At 43.9% G+C, this 21,810-nt stretch overlaps 1 protein-coding gene and 1 pseudogene across 5 annotated transcripts in view; one reads left to right on the top strand and one right to left on the bottom strand.

The window, feature by feature from the left end:
• LOC140210145 (T-lymphocyte surface antigen Ly-9-like) overlaps positions 1-10,967 on the bottom strand; it is a 51,810-nt gene extending 40,843 nt beyond the window's left edge. For all 5 annotated transcript variants that reach the window (XM_072279021.1, XM_072279025.1, XM_072279026.1 and 2 more), the window contains exon 1: positions 10,616-10,967. In XM_072279021.1, the coding sequence (XP_072135122.1) occupies positions 10,616-10,661 (46 nt within the window). In that variant the 5' untranslated portion in view covers positions 10,662-10,967. The remainder of the gene's footprint in view (positions 1-10,615) is intronic.
• Positions 10,968-12,048: 1,081 nt separating this feature from the next.
• LOC140210144 (AP-1 complex subunit beta-1-like) lies at positions 12,049-18,635 on the top strand (annotated as a pseudogene).
• Positions 18,636-21,810: the final 3,175 nt, after the last annotated feature.

The raw sequence follows: 21,810 nt of genomic DNA, 5'->3' as shown, positions 1-21,810 counted from the left end.
TGAAGAGGGTACCTCCAAGGAACGGCTCACATTGTGTGGGATCGGTTCCTCTTTCAATATTTTTATTAATATTATATAAATTGCATGAATACAAATACAAAATTCATAAGGATACAAGTAATACAAATTACATTACATTTAAATCACAGTATCCCATATTCCAAGTCAATCATGTAGAAAAAAAATTGAATTATAGAAACATAGAAAATAGGTGCAGGAGTAGGCCATTCGGCCCTTCGAGCCTGCACCGCCATTCAGTATGATCATGGCTGATCATCCAACTCAGAACCCTGAACCAGCCTTCCCTCCATACCCCCTGATCCTTTTAACCACAAGGGCCATATCTAACTTCCTCTTAAATATGGCCAATGAACTGGCCTCAACTGTTTCCTGTGGCAGAGAATTCCACAGATTCACCACTCTCTGTGTGAAGAAGTTTTTCCTAATCTCGGTCCTAAAAGGCTTCCCCTTTATCCTCAAACTGTGACCCCTCGTTCTGGACTTCCCCAACATCGGGAACAATCTTCCTGCATCTAGCTTATCCAATCCCTTTAGGATTTTATACGTTTCAATCAGATCTCCCCTCAATCTTCTAAATTCCAACGAGTATAAGCCTAGTTCATCCAGTCTTTCATCATATGAAAGTCCTGCCATCCCAGGAATCAATCTGGTGAACCTTCTTTGTACTCCCTCTATGGTAAGGATGTCTTTCCTCAGATTAGGGGACCAAAACTGCACACAATACTCCAGGTGTGGTCTCACCAAGGCCTTGTACAACTGCAGTAGTACCTCCCTGCTCTTGTACTCGAATCTTCTTGCTATAAATGCCAGCATACCATTCGCCTTTTTCACCGCCTGCTGTACCTGCATGCCCACTTTCAATGACTGGTGTATAATGACACCCAGGTCTCGTTGCACCTCCCCTTTTCCTAATCGGCCACCATTCAGATAATAATCTGTTTTCCTGTTTTTGCCACCAAAGTGGATAACTTCACATTAAATGAAATAGAATAGAATAATTGTATTTTATTAAAAAAAAGTCTACCTCGTCTACCAAAATGAGCTGGTTGGTAAAAAAAAAGAGAGAAGAAAAAAAAATACCTTACCATATAACAATAATAATGGCTCATATCCATACTTTAATAACAGTTCAAAGATCATGAAAATAACTCAGAAAGGGTCCCCATAACATTAGAAAATCATGTTTAGAATCAGAAATCAAACAAAGAATCTTCTCTAGATCAAGGCATAACATAATGTCAGATAGCCATTGAACATGAGTGGGCGGGGCGGCCTCCTTCCACTTGAGCAAGATCACCCTCCTGGCCATAACAGACATAAAGGCCAATACCCGCAAATTAGATTGCTTCAGTTTTGTAACCCTCAACAATACCAAACATGGCAGTCACAAGGGATCGGGCTTAAAACTAACATTGAAAAGTACAGAAAAAGTTTGAAATACATCTTTCCAAATTTTTTCAAGGCTCATACATGTCCAAAACATATGAATTAGTGTGGCCACTCCATTAGTACATCTATCACAGTAGGGAGAAATATCCACATAGAAACGAGAGACACATGAACTTTATGTACCACTTTGAATTGTAATAAAGAATGAGGAGCACATAATGAGAAGAATTAATCAATTTTAAAATAATCTTCCAGCTCTCTTCAGATATGAAAATCTGTAAATCCTTTTCCTAGTCTCCTTTAATTTTACCTACAGGCCTTTTTCAATCCCAACAGCAAACCGCAAGTGTAAGATATTGAACCGTTGTCAAAGGGTTTCAGATTAAAAATAGTATCTATTATATTCTTATCTGGACTTGTAGGAAATGTATGTAATTGAGATCTTAAAAAATCACTAATCTGTAAGTATCGAAAAAAGTGGGTATTGGAAAGGTTTAAATTTCGTTGAAAGTTGCACAAAAGAAGAGAGATTCCCTCCGTCAAACAAATCCTGAAATCAATTAATACCCAATCTATCCCATTCTTTAAAAGATAGGTCAATTAAAGATGGTTTAAAAAAGCAATCAGAAAAGATGGAACTCGAGAGGGAGAATCTCAATAAACCAAAATGTTTTCTAAACTGTAAGAAAATCCTCAAAGTATGTTTGACCACCACATTGTCAGTTGGTTTATTTAAAGATAAAGGAAGCGAGGATCTAAGTAAAGAAATAATAGAAAATTTCATAACAGAGTTGACTTCCAAAGAAACTCATATAGGGCAATTCTCATCATTAATGTAATATAACCAGAACATAATATTTCGCATATTAACTGCCAATAACATAAGCTAAAGTTGGGTAAGGCAAAGCCTCCATTCTGTTTGGTTTTTTGAAGGTGAGCTTTGTTTATTTGAGGTTTTTTATTCTTCCATATATAGGAAGAAAGAATTGAATCCAAAGAGTCAAAAAAAGATTTAGGAACACAAACAGGCACAGCTTGAAAAAGGTATATAAATTTAGGTAAGATATTCATTTTACTAGAATTAATTCAGCCAATTAGTGATAATGAGAAAGGCAACCAATTAGAAAATGTTTTTTTAACGTAATTCATTAAAGTCAAAAAATTTCCTTAAATAAATCTTCATAATTCTTAGTAATTGTTACTCCTAAATACGTAAATTGTTTTCTTAAAATTTTAAAAGGAAGGTTGATATCAGTTGGTATTAAATTGTTTAAAGGAAACAGTTCACTCATGTAAATTTAATTTATATCCTGAGAACTGACTAAAATTAGTCAGTAAACGGAACACAAATGGTAAAGAGGTTGTAACATTAGATATAAAAAGCAATAAATCATCAGCATAGAGCGACACTTTATGAATAGTACCTCTCCTTAAAATACCTGTAATTACTTTAGACTCTGGAAAAGCAATTGCGAAGGGTTCTAATACCAAAAAGCAGAGGGCTCAAAGGACAACCTTGTCTAGTTCCACGCTGGAGCTTGAAGGGTTTAGAATTTTGAAGATTAGTAAGAACCCAAGCGGAGGAAAATAAATAAAGTAGTTTAATCCAATGAATAAAATTAAGTCCAAAATTAAATTTTTCTAAGGATGTGAAAAGATAATTCCATTCAACTCTGTCAAAGGTCTTTTCCGCATCCAAAGGTATCACACATCGATATTTCCTTAGATGGAGAATACATAACATTTAACAAACACCGTAAATTGAAATGGGAATATCGATTTTTAATAAAACCTGCCTGATCATCCGAAACTATAGAAGATATAATATTTTCAAGTCTGTGAGCCAACACTTCAGATAAAATTTTAGTATCAAAATTAAGTAAAGAAATAGGTCTATACGAAGAGCATTCAGTAGGATTCTTATTCTTTTTGAGAATAAGCCAAACGGAAGCTTCGTAAAAAGACTTCGGTAATCTTCCTACCTTGAAGGAATCTGTAAGGGTAGAACATAAGTGTGGTATAAGCAAGGAGGAAAAAGCCTTATAAAACTCTCTGGAGAATCCATCGGGTCCTGGGGATTTCCCAGAATGCAATTCTCGAATAGCCTGAGCAATTTTCTCCTGGGAAATGGGTTGATCCATTGGCTACGATCATCTATCGAAAAACTGCGAATATTTAATTGATCTAAAAAATTATTCATTGCAATACTATCATTAACAGAGTCAGAACTATACAATTAGGAATAAAATTCCCTAAAAGCATCATTAATTTCAAAGTGATCAGTTGTCATATCCCCATTGGTTTTTTCGTATTTCTTTAATTTGCTGTTTGGCTATAAATGGCTTCAATTGATTAGCCAGTAGCTTGCCACTTTTATCTCCATGAATATAAAATTGACTTCTATCTTTTAAAAGCTGGCTTTCAACTGGATACGTTAAAAAAAATCATATTTAGTTTTGGTTTCAATACATCTCTGATATGTTTCAGCATCAGGGTGAGAAGATGGTGGCGTGACAACAGCGCGCGCGGCCACTTCGGTGATGAATATCTTTTATCTGTCAAGTAGGGGACCGTGCACAATTCTGATTTGATAGAGACAGACGTGAGAGCACAGCGGAACATCTGGAGAACTTCTGAAATGCCCGCTTTGCTGCCGCTGCTATTGTGCGGTAACCGGAATCTCCGGAGCTGAAGGCCCCGAAATCCTCGGCTTTGCGTGTTTCAGCAGCCGGGGAGAGGTCGAAGGCGCTTGGCAGAGGATGGCGCTCCGGAGGCTGCTCAGAAGCTCGGAGTTTTCGGACAGATGGACTCAGCGTAGGCTGGGGTCGGCTGCTTCCAAGGTATCGGCAAGTTGACAGCGCCTGGAGGTTTATGGCAGGGAGTTTCTCCCTTTTGCTGCCTGCTATTGGGGACTCGGGAGTCAATCGACTCGGGGACTTTGAGACTTTTTTTACTGTGCCCATGGTCTGTTCTTTATCAAATTATGGTATTGCTTTGCACTGCTGTAACTATATGTTATAATTATGTGGTTCTGTCAGTGTTAGTCTTTGGTCTGTCCTGTTTCTGTCCTGTTTTCTGTGATACCACTCCGGAGAAACATTGTATCATTTCTTAATGCCTGTATGCATTTCTAAATGACAATAAAAGAGGACTGAGTGTTCTCATAACCTAATCTAATACCGAAGCATATTTATGATCCAGTTATTTTAACTGATTAGCTAGTTCAGTTCTCTCTTCGTTAGCTTTCTTAATGATGTTTGCAGTATAAGAAATAATTTGACCCTGGATGTATGCTTTAAAAGTATCCCATATAATGAGACTTGATATCTCTTCCAATATAAGGACCGGTTTATTATTGACAATATTCTTGCAGACCGGCCGACCCCGGGGCGGCGGGGGGGGGGGGGAGGGGGGGGTGGGATGTAGGGTTGCCAACGGACAAGAGTAGCAGTCAAATATGTTGTGTTTACCAAGACTACCATGACCATAAGCCTTGCATGGGCACCTGTGCACATGTGTGACTTGCGCATGCATGTACGTGCCTATTTTTTTCTACAAATTGTTTTTGGCGATTCTGTTCGGTGGGGGGGGGGTGTTAATCACGGCTAGAATATAGGTGATAAATGGCTAATACACTCAAATTCGTTTCTAAAATGGTTTATCTAACGAATTTAATATTAAACATACAGCGCATATTTTCCTTGCATGAATATAGTGATAAGTCAATTATCAGGGGAGGACAGGGGAGTTTGAAGTAAGTGTTGAACGAAGTTCCAGTAAAAGTGGTAGAGGCAGGTTCGATATTATCATCTAAGAAAAACTGGATAGGTAAATGGACAGGAAAGGAATGGACGGTTATGGGCTGAGTGCAGGTCGGTGGGACTAGGTGAGACCAGCATTCGGCACAGACTAGCAGGGCAGAGATGGCCTATGTCTGTGCTGTAATTGTTATATGGTTATATAAGTCACTTATAAGTCAATAGCATCATAACATTTTAAGTAACGTTTGGATATTAAACACACAGCACATATTTTCCCCCTATGAACATATAAAATCATTGCAACACACCATATCGCTGAATCAGTGGGAGCCCTGGGCTTGTTTTCTTGCAACAAGACGGTCCTATCGAGGGGTGATGGGAGACATCGATACACGAAAGGGGTTCCTTCTGTCCAGTCTATTCCGCAATTTAGTTTTCGTTGCATTCATTGCAGAGATATGTTGGAAATTGAAGCAACATTTTCAGTGCTTTCGTGGCTATCTCAGGATATTTAGCCTTGACTTTGATCCAGGATGCCGGCAGAGGTGTTATGTCAAACATACTTTTCAGCCCGCCGTCATTTGCAAGCTCGAGGAGTTGATCTCCTTCCAGCGCTGACTTGGTGATGCGCGGGTAATGACCTCGAGTGCGTTCAAGTTCAACAGTGGGCGTGACAGGGAATGAGGAAAGGTGCAGCTCACTCCTATCGTTTCATATCGCCAAATCATATCGTTGCCTCGCGGCCCGGAGCACATGCTTTGTGGCTTGGTGGTTGGGGACTGCTGATCTATATATTTCTTCAGAAGGCTTTACTGGACACACTCAACTAATTCCATCCCATTCAATACCCTGGTACTGTGGCAGTCGCAGTCTCCATCAGGGACCTGTAACAATCCTATTATTCCTACAGCTATCTGTAACTTCTCTAATTCCCACTGATTACTGGGACCTACAGCACAGTACATCCCTCAAAGTGATCATCCCTTATAAGCTGTACATGTATAGCCTCACTGGATGACCCTCCAGAAATAGACTCTCCAAGTATTAGCATGATCAAAACTGGTGGGTACGAGCTTGTGGACACTATGGAGATGTGGCTGAAAGAGGGTCAGAGCTGGGGTCTAAACATCTAATGATATACATCCCATCAAAAAGGTAGGTGGCAAGGCAGAGGGGAGGAGTGGCACTGTCGGTAAAAAAGATGAAATTAAACCCATAGCACTGAGTGATGATAGGATCAGAAGATGTAGAATCTTTGTGGGTAGAGTTGAGAAACTTCAAAGGTTACAAGACCCTGAAGGGATTTAAGTACAGGGCGTATAATAGCAATCAGCATGAGGGTACAAAAGGCATGTGAGAAACACTGCCCTTCTCATGTGCTTTTTCTCCCAGAAGATAGAAAAGGAACATGAGAAAGGCAATGTTACAATGATCGTGGAAGAAGAGTAGACTGGGTAAAATCAGGCTGGCAGAAGACTCCAGGAAAACAAATTTCTGGCTTTCCACAGCGACATAAGGTAGATTGCACAAGGAAAAAGGTATGTCTAGGTCAGGATATTGCGTAAAGAGGTAGACTATCAGGGAGCTAAAGGAGATAGAACCCTTAGTAGGCAGTGATCACAATCTGATAGACTTCACCATGCAGCTTCAGGGAAACTGAAATCTAATGTAATGGTATTAGTTATCGAGTCATTCAACACAGATGGGGGCACTTTGATCCAACTGGTTCAAGCCAACCAAAATGCCTCATCCCAACTGTCATGTTTGGCCCTTAACCTTTTAAACCTTTCCAATCCATGTACCTGTCCAACTAACTTTTAAAAGTTGCTATTTTATCTGCCTCAATCACTTTCTCTGGCAGCTGATTCCACATCAATACTTCGCATCGTGTATATAAATTGCCCCTTAAGTGTCTCTTCAATCACTCCCCTCACCATTTAAACTTATGCCTCGAGTTCTTGATTCTCCTGAAGTGAGAAAAAAAGACAATGTATTCACCCTATCAATGCCCCTCATGATTTCATACACCTCTATGAAATCTCTCTGTCTCCTATGCACTAAGTAAAGTTCTAACCTGTCCAACATCTCCTTGTGATGAACAAGGATAACCACAAATGCATGAGAAAGTAGTGGCCAGAGTTGACTGGAAGGGGTCCCAGTACGGAAGAGAGTGCAGCAGCAATGGCAAGGGTTTCTGGGAGAAAGCAGAATTTCATCCCAAGGAAGAAGGACACCAAGGGGAGGATGAGGAAATGGTCGCTGACAAGGGAGTGTCACCGGCAGAATAAAAGCAAAACAGAAGGCATACAATATGGCAAAGATTTCTGGGAAGCCAGAGGTTTGGGAAAAGGGTAAAAACCTAACTGAGGACAACCTAAGTAGCTGTAAGATGAAATACCACAGTAGACAATAAAATAAGATTCCAAAAGGTTATTTTTTGGGGGGGTATATAAAGGTTAAGAAAGAGGCAAGAGAGGACACTGGATTACACCCTATCCTAGTTATATGCGGGGGATATGTTTCTCGCAGTCAACGCATAATGTGAAATCGCATAATATGAATAATTATTTAAATGGAGAAAATAGGGATGCGTTCCAGAGGGCTTCCTAAATATGTTTTATGTGAAATTTATTCACATTTTCATACCAACACGACACAAAAGCAGTACCACAAGACAACATTTGTATTATATTTCATCAATTTAAGGTAATATTCAATGTAATAAATCATAGAAAGTTAACATCCTAGGGTGTACAGTACTCACCAAAGGTGGCAGTTGAGTTCGCTCTGGGAGATGAGTGGTTGTTGTGGTGTCAGGCAGCTTTACATGGATAAGGTGGATGGTTGTGGTCGTCAGGATCATATCAAGCACAGCAACGTGTGAAGGAAGACTCACAGAACTCTTAGAACTGCCGGCAGCAGGAAATGACACCGATTTGAAGAAAGTGGTGAGGGTTGTATGCTTGGCAGCATTTCATTTTTCAGCATAAATTTGCTTGTAGGGACTAAGGGTTGACGGCAGGCACCTCCAGTCTCCCAGATAAACGCATCTGCACCAGGTGTACCAACTGCAGGTCTTGAACGTATTAAGGAATTGGAACTGCAGCTCAATGACCTTCCACTCATCCAGGAGAATGAGGAGGTGATGAACAGGAGTGACAGGGAGGTAGTCACCTCTAGGTTGCAAGAGACAGGTAACAGGGCGACTGTCAGCAGAAGAAGCCAAAGTGAACACAGTGCAGAGGACACCTGTGGCCGTTCTGCTCAATATTAAGTATCTAACTTTAGATACTCTTAAGGAGAATGGACGACTAGGCAGAAACCACTGGGTGTCGGTGTCTAGCACTGAATCTGGTGCTTTGGTTCAGAAGAGCAGAGAGGTGAAAAGGACTGCCTTTTGCTGATTGGTCACCTCTCAACTCAGAGAAACTGTCACAAAACTCTGCCTTTGAAATCTCGATCGCCGCCCTGATTACAAAGTAGCTCTTTTCACGCACCCTTGGTGTGGATTGTCTAACTCAGAGAGAAATGGCTTGAAGCTCTGCTTTTTAAATCTCGAACGCAGATCTGACTGAAAGGTAGCTCTTTTTCTGCAATGCCTCTTGCTGACTGGTTGCTCCTGAAATCAGAGAAACTGCTGCGAAACTCTGCATTTGAAATTTCAGTTGTCACCCTGAGTAGCTCCTTTTCATGCACCCCTGGTGCATTTCTGCAATTGCTTCAGACAGATGGTGGTAAATCTGTGGAGGTCTTTGGTGTTATTTAAGTAAGAGATCTTGATTGGCAAGGGGTTACGAATTGCAGTGTGAAGTCAGGAGAAACGTAACTGAATGACAAAGCAAACTCGACAGATCAAATGGCCTAATTCTGCTCCTGAAGCTTATGTATTTTTGTGATGTTCTCCCTAATCGATATTACATCTCTTGTTCCTCTCTTACCTCTACCATGATCATACCCGTAGCATCTGTACCCTGGAACACTGAGCTGCCAGTCAGCCAGGTAACCGTAATATCACAATCCTGTGCAGTGTGCACCATCTGCAAAATCTACTGTAGTCACTCACCCAAGCTACTGTGACAGGACCTTGCAAACCTGTCACCTCTCCCACCAGGAAGGATACAGGAGAACACCCTCCACATCCCACAGCCTCCCTGACCAAACCATCTCCTTCTCCCTGCTGTGTGGAGTTCTCCCCCTCACTGCAGTCTACAGAAACAATTCTTGCACCACCTACAGGGCTGCTTCACCCTGTCCCCTCATTTGACTCCTCATCCAGTAAAGACGCCTACCTCCCTTTGCAACTCGATCTTTAACCTCCTGACTAGCAGACCACAATCAGTAAGGAAAGTATCTATCTATCGAAAGCCAGTGACATCCACAGCACAATTATTCTCTGAATGTTTGCACCATCTGCAACACTTCTCTCCAACCCTACAGTTAGATGTAAATTATTTCTGTCATCATTAGATTACTCATGGAGGAAGAGAGAGTGAAAGGGAAAAGAGGAGGATAGAGATTGAGTTTATGGAGAGAAACACAGAGCTCTCTGAACACTTCAGAGAGGGGTGAGTCTGATAATCCAAGGCTTCTCAGCAAAAGTGAGGTGGTGGGGAGGGGATGCTTTGCGTCTGCTTCTAGTAGTGGTCTGGCAGACCCAGAGAATGAGGCGGGGTGGGGGGGGGGAAGGGGAGGATGCTTTGAGTCTCATAGTCATACTTTATTGATCCTGGGGGAAATTGGTTTTCGTTACAGTTGCACCATAAATAATAAATAGCAATAGAACCATAAATAGTTAAATAGTAATAAGTAAATCATGCCAGTAAATTATGAAATAAGTCCAGGACCAGCCTATTGGCTCAGGGTGTCTGACCCACCAAGGAAGGAGTTGTAAAGTTTGATGGCCACAGGCAGGAATGACTTCCTATGACGCTCTGTGTTGCATCTCGGAGGAATGAGTCTTTGGCTGAATGTACTCCTGTGCCCACCCAGTACATTATGTAGTGGATGGGTGACATTGTCCAAGATGGCATGCAACTTGGACAGCATCCTCTTTTCAGACACCACCGTCAGAGAGTCCAGTTCCATCCCCACAACATCACTGGCCTTATGAATGAGTCTGTTTGTCGTAGTGGTCTAGCAGACCCAGAGAATGCCACGACGGGCAGAAAGGTCTTCCGCCTGCAGTGAACACCCGACGCACTGACTGCTCCACAAGCAGAGCCCATCACCGAAACTAAACCTCGGAAATGGTGGCGAGAAAATGAGCCTGAGATTGTCGGAGCTCGGGCTGCGGTTGGGGCTGAGGAAGGAAAGGTGAAGGGAGGCCGAGGTCAATCACTCCTCTTTCGGATCACACACAGCGCGTTGAAAGGCTCACCGCGGTCACTCCCTCCCTCACCGCTGTACAACCTGCTCTCTAACCACTACAGTACCGGTGACCTTACCCACACAGGCGACCCAGACGGCCACAGAGAGCAGGGACGAGACCATCCTGGGGAGAGAGAGCGCCGCACCTGCCGGCCTTCGGGCGATCCAGATTCTCGGAGGCTGTCGAGAGAAAACGACGGGAAGGGTTTCCGGTTATGGGTTACAGCCGGCGAGCGCTTTCGGAAAGGCAGGAATTTAGTGAGCCCGCAGCCCGGCCTTATTGTTCACCCGGTCTCTTCCCTCATGCTGGAGTGTGGCTTGGCACTTGTTGACGGAGAGAGCGTGGGGAAGGTTCGGGAATTGCGCCCGGTAATGGCGGACAAGATGATGGGGCGGGGTTGAGGAAAAGAGAGTGGGGAAGGTTCGGGAGTTGCTGGGGGGGGGGGTCGCGCGGGTCCGGTAATGGCGGACAACGGGGGGGGGGTGTTGAGGAAAAGAGAGTGGGGAAGGTTCGGGAATTGCTGGGGGGGGGTCGCGCGGGTCCGGTAATGGCGGACAAGGTGATGGGGGGGGGGGTGTTGACGGCAAGAGAGTGGGGAAGGTTCGGGAATTGCGCCCGGTAATGGCGGACAACGGGGGGGGGGGGTGTTGAGGAAAAGAGAGTGGGGAAGGTTCTGGAGTTGCTGGGGGGGGGGATCGCGCGGGTCCGGTAATGGCGGACAACGGGGGGGGGGGTGTTGAGGAAAAGAGAGTGGGGAAGGTTCGGGAATTGCGCCCGGTAATGGCGGACAACGGGGGGGGGGGGTTGAGGAAAAGAGAGTGGGGAAGGTTCGGGAATTGCGCCCGGTAATGGCGGACAACGGGGGGGTGTTGAGGAAAAGAGAGTGGGGAAGGTTCGGGAATTGCGCCCGGTAATGGCGGACAACGGGGGGGGGGTGTTGAGGAAAAGAGAGTGGGGAAGGTTCGGGAATTGCGCCCGGTAATGGCGGACAACGGGGGGGTGTTGAGGAAAAGAGAGTGGGGAAGGTTCGGGAATTGCGCCCGGTAATGGCGGACAACGGGGGGGGGGGGGTGTTCAGGAAAAGAGAGTGGGGAAGGTTCTGGAATTGCTGTGGGGGGGGGGGTCGCGCGGGTCCGGTAATGGCGGACAAGGTGATGGGGGGTGTTGAGGAAAAGAGAGTGGGGAAGGTTCGGGAGTTGCTGGGGGGGGGGGGTCGCGCGGGTCCGGTAATGGTGGACAAGATGATGGGGGGGTGTTGAGGAAAAGAGCGTGGGGAAGGTTCGGGAATTGCGCCCGGTAATGGCGGACAATGGGGGGGTGTTGAGGAAAAGAGAGTGGGGAAGGTTCGGGAATTGCGCCCGGTAATGGCGGACAACGGGGGGGTGTTGAGGAAAAGAGAGTGGGGAAGGTTCGGGAGTTGCTGGGGGGGGGGGTAGCGCGGGTCCGGTAATGGCGGACAAGGCGATTGGGGGGAGGGAGATAGTGGGGAAGGAGCGGGATAGGGATTTGGGATCGGGGTAGGCAGCTGGGGAGAAATAAAAGTAAATGAGATAGTGAGGGGACGGATGGATGAAAACCGAGACAAAGGGAATAAAAGAATAAGAAATGACAGTGGAGAGAGCTCTGAAAGTGAGGAAGATGAAGAAGTTCAGAGAGAAGGTAAACACGAGGAATTCTGCAGATGCTGGAAATTCAAGCAACACACATCAAAGTTGCTGGAGAACGCAGCAGGCCAGGCAGCATCTCTAGGGAGAGGTACAGTCGACGTTTCGGGACGAGACCCTTCGTCAGGACTAACTGGGTTAGCTCTAGCTAGTCCTTAATGACTAGCAACATCCTTAAGGATGTTGGGGAAGTAAGATGTGATTCTTGGACTGTTGTAAATAATGGGTTAAAAAACTTAAGTGCCTCCCTACGTGTCTTAGTGAACAAATTCTGTTGCTTTCGCTGAAGAATATGCCCGCAGTTTGTTTAGATTAATAGCTTGCTTGATTAATAGCCTGCAGCTGCCTTTTCAAGGTGACATGTTCATGCCACCAGGTTGGAGGCTACCCAGACGGAATATAAGGTGTTGTTCCTCCAACCTGAGTGTGGTTTCATCTTTACAGTAGAGGAGGCCATGGATAGACATATCAGAATGGGAATGGGATGTGGAATTAAAATGTGTGGCCACTGAGAGATACTGCTTTCTCTGGCCGACAGAGCGTAGGTGTTCAGCAAAATGATCTCCCAGCCTGTGTCGGGTCACACCAATATTTAGAAAGCCGCATCGGGAGCACCGGACACAGTATATGACCCCAGCCGACTCACAGGTGAGGTATCACCTCACCTGGAAGGACTGTCTGGAGCCCTGAATGGCAGTGAGGGAGAAGGTGTAAGGGCATGTCTAGCACTTGTTCCAGTTACAAGGATAAGTGCCAGGAGGGAGACCAGTGGGGAGGGATGGGGGGGAATGAATGGACCAGGGAGTTGTGAAGGGAGCGATCCCTGCAGAAAGCATGGGGAGGGGAGGGAAAGATGTGCTCAGTGGTGGGATCCCGTTGGAGGTGGCAGAAGTTATGGAGAATTATATGTTGGACCCGGAGGCTGGTGGGGTTGTAGTTGAGGACAAGGGGAACCCTATTCCTAGTGGGGTGGCGGGAGGATGGAGTGATAGCAGATGTGTGTGAAATGGGGGAGATGCGTTTGAGAACAGAGTTGATGGTGGAGGAAAGGAAGCCCCTTTCTTTCAAAAAGGAGGACATCTCCTTCGTCCTGGAATGAAAAGCCTCATCCTGAGAGCAGATGCGGCGTAGACAGAGGAATTGCGAGAAGGGGATGGCATTTTTGCAAGAGACAGGGTGAGAAGAGGAGTAGTTCAGATAGCTGAGAGAGTCAGTAGGCTTATAGTAGACATCAGTAGATAAGCTGTCTCCAGAGATACACACAGAAGGATGTAGAAAGGGGAGGGAGGTGTCAGAAATGGACCAGGTAAACTTGAGGGCAGGGTGAAAGTTGGAGGCAAAGTTAATGAAGTCAACAAGCTCAGCATGCGTGCAGGAAGCAGCACCAATATAGTCGTCGATGTAGCAAAGGAAAAGTGTCCCCCAGATATCAGAATAGGTTTTGGGTTCCAGACCTAACCAGTTCCCCTCTACCACCACTCTGCTCCGTCTAGCAGAATTTGTCCTTACTCTTAATAATTTCTCCTTTGGCTCCTCCCACTTCCTCCAAACTAAAGGTGTAGCCATGGGCACCCGTATGGGTCCCAGCTATGCCTGACTTTTTGTTGGCTTTGTGGAACAATCTATGTTACAAACCTATTCTGGTATCTGTCCCCCACTTTTCCTTTGCTACATCAACGACTACATTGGCGTTGCTTCCTGCACGCATGCTGAGCTCGTTGACTTCATTAACCTTGCCTCCAACTTTCACCCTGCCCTCAAGTTTACCTGGTCCATTTCCGACACCTCCCTCCCCTTTCTAGATCTTTTTGTCTCTATGTCTGGAGACAGCTTATCTACTGATGTCTACTATAAGCCTACTGACTCTCACAGCTATCTGGACTATTCCTCTTCCCACCCTGTCTCTTGCAAAAATGCCATCCCCTTCTCGCAATTCTTCCATCTCTGCCGCATCTGCTCTCAAAATGAGGCTTTTCATTCCAGGACGAAGGAGATGTCCTCCTTTTTTAAAGAAAGGGGCTTCCGTTCCTCCACCATCAACTCTGCTCTCAAACGCATCTCCCCCATTTCACGCACATCTGCTCTCACTCCATCCACCCGCCACCCCACTAGGAATAGGATTCCCCTGGCCCTCACCTACCACCCCACCAGCCTGCGGGTCCAACATATTATTCTCCGTAACTTCCGCCACCTCCAACGGGATCCCACCACTAAGCACATCTTTCCCTCCCCCACTCTCTGCTTTCTGCAGGGATTGCTCCCTTCGTGACTCCCTGGTCCATTCGTTCCCCCCCCCCATCCCTCCCCACTGATCTCTCTCCTGGCACTTAACCTTGTAAGCGGAACAAGTGCTGCATATGCCCTGACACTTCCTCCCTCACTACCATTCAGGGCCCCAGACAGTCCTTTAAGGTGAGGCGACACTTCACCTGTGAGTCGGCTAGGGTGATATACTGCGTCCGGTGCTCCCGATGCTGCCTTCTATATATTGGCGAGAGCTGACACAGACTGGGAGATCACTTCGCTGAACACCTACGCTCTGTCAGCCAGAGAAAGCAGGATCTCCCAGTGGCCACACATTTTAATTCCACGTCCCATTCCCATTCTGATATGTCTGTCCACGGCCTCCTCTACTGTAAAGATTAAGCCACACTCAGGTTGGAAGAACAACACCTTATATTCTGTCTGGGTAGCCTCCAACCTGGTGGCATGAACATTGACTAATCAAACTTCCACTAATGCCCCACTTCCCCCTCATACCCCATCCGTCATTTATTTATTTATATACACCCATTCTTTTTCTCTCTCTTTTCTCCCTCTGACCCTCTCAGTATACCCCTTGCCCATCCTCAGGGCTTCCCCCCACTTTCTTTTTCCCTAGGCCTCCTGTCCCATGATCCTCTCATATCCCTTTTGCCAATCAACTGTCCAGCTCTTGACTCCATCCCTCCCCCTCTTGTCTTCTCCTATCATTTCAGATCTCACCCTCCCCCTCCCGCTTTCAAATCTCTTACTAGCTCTTCTGTAAGTTAGTCCTGACGAAGGGTCTCGGCCTGAAACGTCGACTGTACTTCTTCCCAGAGATGCTGCCTGACCTGCTTTTATGTGTGTTGCTGAGAAGGGGATGCCTTGTGTGTCTGGAACTACCCCCTTGCCTGGTGGACCTCTTTCTTGTTTACAACTTGATTTTATAGAATTACCTAGAGTGCATTGTTATAAGTATTGCTTAGTGATAGTAGATGTACTTAGCAGATGGATTGAAGCTGTTCCTACAACTAATAATGCCGCCTGGACTGTTGTGAAAATATTGCTAAAAGAAATAATTCCTCGCTATGGACTTCCGGAAATGATAAGCTCGGACAATAGACCGTATCTTGTTGCCAAAATAAATGAGGAAATTTGCAAGGAGTTAGCTATAAAACAACAGTTCCACTGCACCCATCATCCGAAAGCAGCCGGCATAGTGGAGTGAGCCAATGGTACCTTGAAAGATAAGTTGGCCAAACTTACACAAGAAACTGGATTTACCTGGTTGAAGGTTTTACCCTTAGCCCTATTCCATATGAGAATCACGCCATCAAGTAAGACGGGGTTATCACCTGCAGAAATTATCTACGGGAAGCCTATGAGAACCCCATGGGACCCCGACCTTGTTTGCTGCTCCTCCCTGAGAGCTTACTTGCAACATTGGATATGCATACCTTGGCGGAGGAGATGGGAAAATATTTATGCAAATTACTAAAACTTTCTAAAGCTTGCATTTACAGGTACGACAGGCCTATCGGGAAGACGAAACCCAGCCGAAAGGTGACTACCCCATGAGTGAGCCTGGAGATTTTGTCCTGGTCAAGAATTAGGATCCAGGGAAACTCGGACTTCGGTGGAGAGGACCACACTCGCCATGACTGATTCTAAATATCTCGCAACAACCAATAAAGGAGAAATCTTCGAAGTCAAAGCAGAATTCAATAGTGACAAGCAGGAGAAAAAGAAAGAAGCAGTGAAGAAAGTGAGTACGTCAATGACTGGTGGCAAAGATGTCAGTGCCCTCTTTCCTGATGTCATAAACTAAATGCAGACAGATGATTTGGAGTTGAAGAAGCTGGTGTACCTCTATCTAATGAACTATGCAAAGAGCCAACCAGATATGGCAATTGTGGCTGTCAACACTTTTGTTAAGGACTATGAAGATCCCAGTCCATTTATCAGAGTGTTAGCTGTGAGAACAATAGGCTGCATCCATGTGGATAAAATTACTGAGTATTTGTGTGAGCCCCTGCGGAAAATGTCTAAAGGATGAAGACCCTTATGTACGAAAAACCTGCTGCTGTCTGTGTAGCCAAGCTACATGACATCAATTCACAGCTGGTAGAAGATCAGGGATTTCTGGACATTCTAAAGGATCTGATACCTGACTCTAATCCAATGGTCATTGCGAATGCTGTGGCTGCTCTGTCGGAGATCGCAGAACCTCATCCAAACAGCAACTTGTTAGACTTCAATTTTCAGACAATCGACAAGCTTTTAACAGCCTTAAATGAATGTACTGAATAGGGCCAGATATTTATCCTTGATTGTTTGGCCACTTATAGCCCAAGGGATGACTGAGAAGCTCAAAGCATCTGTGAGCATGTGACGCCACATCTATCTCACGCCAACTCAGTTGTTGTCCTGTTGGCTGTAAAGGTTCTGATGAAATTCATGGAAATGCTTTCAAAGGACTTGGAATTACTATGGCACTTTGTTGAAGAAACTGGCTCCCCCACTGGTAACGCTATTGTCTGCAGAACCAGAACTCCAATATATTGCCCTCCAGAACATCAACCTCATTGTACAAAAAAGTTCTGAGATTTTTAAGCACAAAACAAAGGTTTTCTTTGTAAAGATATATGTGAAACTGGAAAAACTGGGTATTGTGATTTGATTGGCTTCTCAAGCCAACATTGCGCAGGTTTTGGCAGAATTGAAGGAGTATGCCACTGAAGTAGATGTTGACTTTGTATGAAAAGCTGTGCGTGCAATTGGATGATGTGCAATTAAAGATGAGCAATCAGCAGAATGCTGCATGAGTACGCTACTTGACTTCATTCAGACAAAAGCAAACTACGTCGTCCAAGAAGCTATTGTAGTAATAATGGACATTTTCCGTAAATACCCAAACAAGTATAAAAGTGTTATCGCAACACTTTGTGAAAATCTGGATTCATTGGATGAACCAGAAACAAGAGTAGCGATGATATGGATAGTATGCCGAAAGAACTGACAATGCTGATGAGCTATGAGAGCGCTTCCTGGAAGGATTCCATGATGAGAGCATACAGGTTCAACTGCAACTTTTGACTACTATTGTAAAACTATTATAAAAAAAACGACTTGAGATACAAGAGCTGGTGCAGCAAGTTCTAAGCTTGGCGACACAGGACTCTGACAACCTTGACTTGAAAGACCGCGGCTATATATACTGGCGTCTACATTCCACAGATCCAGTGGCAGCAAAAGAAGTTGTATTGGCAGAAAAACCTCTAATTGCAGAAGAAACTGACCTTATTGAGCCAATGCTCCTGGATGAATTAATCTGCCATATTCGAACACTGGCCCCTGTGTACCATAAGCTACCCAGTGCATTTGTGGAGGGGCACTCTCGGAGGATACATTGAACAGACTGCAAACGTCACTGAAGGAACTGAGTAGAAGGACTCCCTTGGATTAAGGAAAATGGTATTAACTTTGATTATTATCTGTACCCTACGGTGCTTGTGGCTATGTATTGTATCATGTTGTAGAAGTGACAATCTGTTCTGAAAGTTATCATGTGATGATAAAAAGGAGAGAATAATAAAGTTTAAGGATGTTGGGGAAGTAAGACATGATTCTTGGACTCTTGTAAATAATGGGTTAAAAAAACTTAAGTGCCACCCTATGTGTGTTAGTGAACAAACTCTGTTGCTTTCACTGAAGAATATGCCTACAGTTTGTTTAGATTAATTGCTTGCTTGATTAATAGCCTGTAGCTGCCTTTTTCAAGGTGACATGAGGGCTGGAATTACTCAGAGCTCACATAGGTCATACCTTATTGTTTTGCTCCACTGACTTAAGTCTTTTCTTTGGAGAGGGTCAATGATAAAGCCATCTGTCTGTAATTAAGTCAGGGGCCTAGCGACAGGAATGACTGATATGGGGTGGACAATGTATCTATTTGTAATTAAACTCTGATTTAGTGGACTCTTATCAAAGTAACTGGGTTTCGCTCTAACTGACTTGGTATATCATTGTAACTGAGTGTTCTTTGCTCATTCTATAAATTGTAGTATTTCTGTTTTTTAAATCAGAAGCTCATTGAGCTGCCAGAGGGACAGAGAGATAAACTCTGTCTCTTTCATGTCCAGCTTCAATTTTTTCACACCGGCTGAGCTTGAACAATAAACTGGTGAAGAGGTTAAAGTTAGTAACTGTGTGGTGTGATTATTGGTCCGGCAACCTTTTTAAGTTAACAATAATGGCAACCTTTTGGTAAGATGTGCGAATGAGGAACAACTTGAGAAAGCACTCAAGCGAAAAGAGATAAGCAAATGCAAAGTGGAAGACACAGGGAGGGTGGGAGCACAAAATGGCGGTGGTTGTAAAGGAGTGATCGTGGGGATAACAATGAGTATAAATATGGAGGAGTTAGAGGAATATTAAAGGAGGAAAAGTAATGAATGTTCAAAGACTGAAAACAACAAAGGAGGGAGTGAAAAAGAAAAGTGGAACAGTATTGATTGAATCTGAAGAAGAAAGAGTGCCGAGGAAGGTGTTCCTGGTTTTCATGAGTTACCCAGTAAGGGTGTATGTGCCAAAGCCATTGAGGTGCTATAATTGTCAAAGGTTTGGACACATAGCTAAAAACTGTAAAAGGCAGAGGAGATGTGCTAGATGTGGGGGTGATCATGAAAATGGAAAGTGCGGAATAGGAGTGCAACCAAAATGCTGCAATTGTAGAGATATTGTGACGTGTAGTGGGTGTGAGGTTATGAGATGGGAGAATAAAATTCAAGAAATAAGAGTGAAAAGAAAGATCACTTATGCAGAAGCTGTAAGAATGTCAAGAGAACAGAATAATGCTCCTAATGAACAGGGAGCAATAGGAACGCAAGAGATGCAACAAAGAACAAATGACAGGATTTATGTAGACAAAAATGCTCTATTAACATTCATTGCAGGAGTGATTAATAGTACGGCTGAGGTAAAGTCAAAAAGTGACAAAATCCAGCTGGTGGTCAAAGCAGCAGTGAACCACTTAGGGTTAGTAGTAGGACTGACATGGGAAGAAGTGAGGGAGAACCTCACTAATCAGTCAAGCCAGGAAGTGTCATAGGTTGGTTAATACTAATTATGGTGATTCTTTTGCAATGGAATGCAAGGAGCTTACTGGCCAATAGCCAGGAGTTCAAGCTCTTTATTAAAGAAATGGTTGTAAAACTGGATGCAGTGTGTATTCAGGAAACCTGGTTGAAACCAACTTTAGACTTTGTGGTATATGGGTATACAATGATAAGGAAAGATAGAAATCTAGGGGGATGAAGGGATTGTGCTATGCTAACCAAGCAAGGTATACCATATAGGGTACTGGAAAAAGGAGAAGATCAGGAATACATAGTGGCGGAAGTGTGAGAGAGAGGGGAGGAAGTGGTTATAATTACCTACTACAATCCATGTAAAAGGTTGGACTTGGACAGCCTATTAAGAATACAAGGACAAAACAGACATAAAGTAGTGTGGTGTGCAGATTTCAATGCTCACAGCACAATATGGGGGGATCGGATTACAGATTCAAAAGGAAAGGTAATTGAAGATTTGATGGAAGAGTGGGATTTGGTGTGTATGAATGATGGTAGAGAAACACGGATATACATAACAACAGGAATGGAGTCAGTATTAGATATACATCAGTGTCTAATACCTTGGCTGGAGTTAGTAACTGGGGTGTTTGGACTGCTTCAGCAGTAGGCAGTGATCACTACTCAGTTTTATGTTCAGTGGGTGAAAGAGTTGAAGTAAGACCAGGTGGTGGAATCCCAAAGTGGGTGTTTGGAAAAGCAGACTGGGGTAAGTTCCAGAAGTTGAGTGAAGAAGCATTGACAAGGATTGACATTTCTGGAAATATAGATGAATTAAACAGTCAGGTGACTTCAGCAATTATGGCCGCAGAAGGATCTATACCCATGAGTAAAAATAGGAAGAATAGAAAACTGGTACCGTGGTGGACAGAGGAATGTTGTCAGGCTGTAAAAAAAAACAGAAATAGAGCATTCAGGCTAGTTAAAAGAACCCATCATATGCAGCATTTGATTCAATATAAGAAGGCACAGGCAGTGGTGAGAAGAACTATACGTCAAGCTAAAAGGGCAAGTTGGAGGAGTTTTTGCAACAAAATAGGAAGAACAACACCTGTGGGAGAGGTATGGGGAATGATTAAGAGAATGGGAGGAGATGGAAGGGAATGGGAATATCCAGCAATGATACCTGAGGAGGAAACCGCAGTCTCCTGTAGGGATAAGGCTGAGATCATCCCAAGTTGTTCGTACAGATACACAGTTCAGAAAATTTGTCTGAAGAAGGGAGAAGGAGAAGGGAAAGAACAATGAGTCAACACCCAGGTGTGTTAAACAGGAGGGAAGAAACTGATGATATAATTGATGATCCATTTACGTTGGCAGAAATGGTGAGAGCACTAAAGAGATTGAAACCAACCTCCCCAGGGAAAGATCTGATATGCTACAAAATCTAGTAGAAGGAGTGCTCTTGAAGTTGCTGCATTTTTATAACAGAGTGTGGGAGGAGGGAAGATTACCAAGTGCATGGAAAGAAGCAGTAGTAATTCCAATAAGGAAACCTGGCGAGGATCCGTCAAAACCCACTAGCTATAGACCAATAGCATTAACATCAAATATATGTAAGATAATGGAAAGGATGATAGCAGAAGGTTATTGTATGAGCTTGAGAAGAGGGGAATGCTGGCAAGTTATCAGAGTGGTTTTAGGAAGGGAAGGAATTCCATGGACTCAGTGATAAGGTTAGAGACTGAAATAAGAAAGGTCCAGGCAAATAAAGAGTCAGTAGTTGCAGTGTTTTTTGACATAGAAAAAGCCTATGATATGATGTGGAAGGAATGATTGTTAATCAAACTGCACAAGATGGGGGTTGGTGGGAAGTTTTTAATTGGATTAAAGATTTTTGTTTGGTAGAAAAATTCAAGTTTGGATTGGATCAGAATTATCAAAACAGTACATAGTGGGAAATGGCACACAAGATAGTGTGATTAGCCCGTTACTTTTCATCATTATGATCAATGATGTCTTCACAAAGGTATCAGTGGATATAGGTAGGTCACTTTGCGGATGATGGGGCCTTGTGGAAAAGAGGCAGGAACATGGAGCATGTAATCAGGAAACTACAAGGAGCAATTGATGAATTGGTGGAGTGGGGTTATGATTGGGGATGTAGATTTTCTGTAGAAAAAACTCAAACTGTATTTTTTACCAGGAAACAAATTGAGGTAGGGAAGAAGTTAAGGATGTATGGGATTGAATTAGAAAGGGTTGAATCATTTCAATTTCTGGGAGTTATA

The sequence above is a fragment of the Mobula birostris genome, chromosome 14, assembly GCF_030028105.1.
Source record: "Mobula birostris isolate sMobBir1 chromosome 14, sMobBir1.hap1, whole genome shotgun sequence".
Taxonomy (NCBI): domain Eukaryota; kingdom Metazoa; phylum Chordata; class Chondrichthyes; order Myliobatiformes; family Myliobatidae; genus Mobula; species Mobula birostris.
The sequence above is the reverse complement of the archived record's forward strand: the minus strand, read 5'-3'. Positions and strand labels throughout refer to the sequence as shown.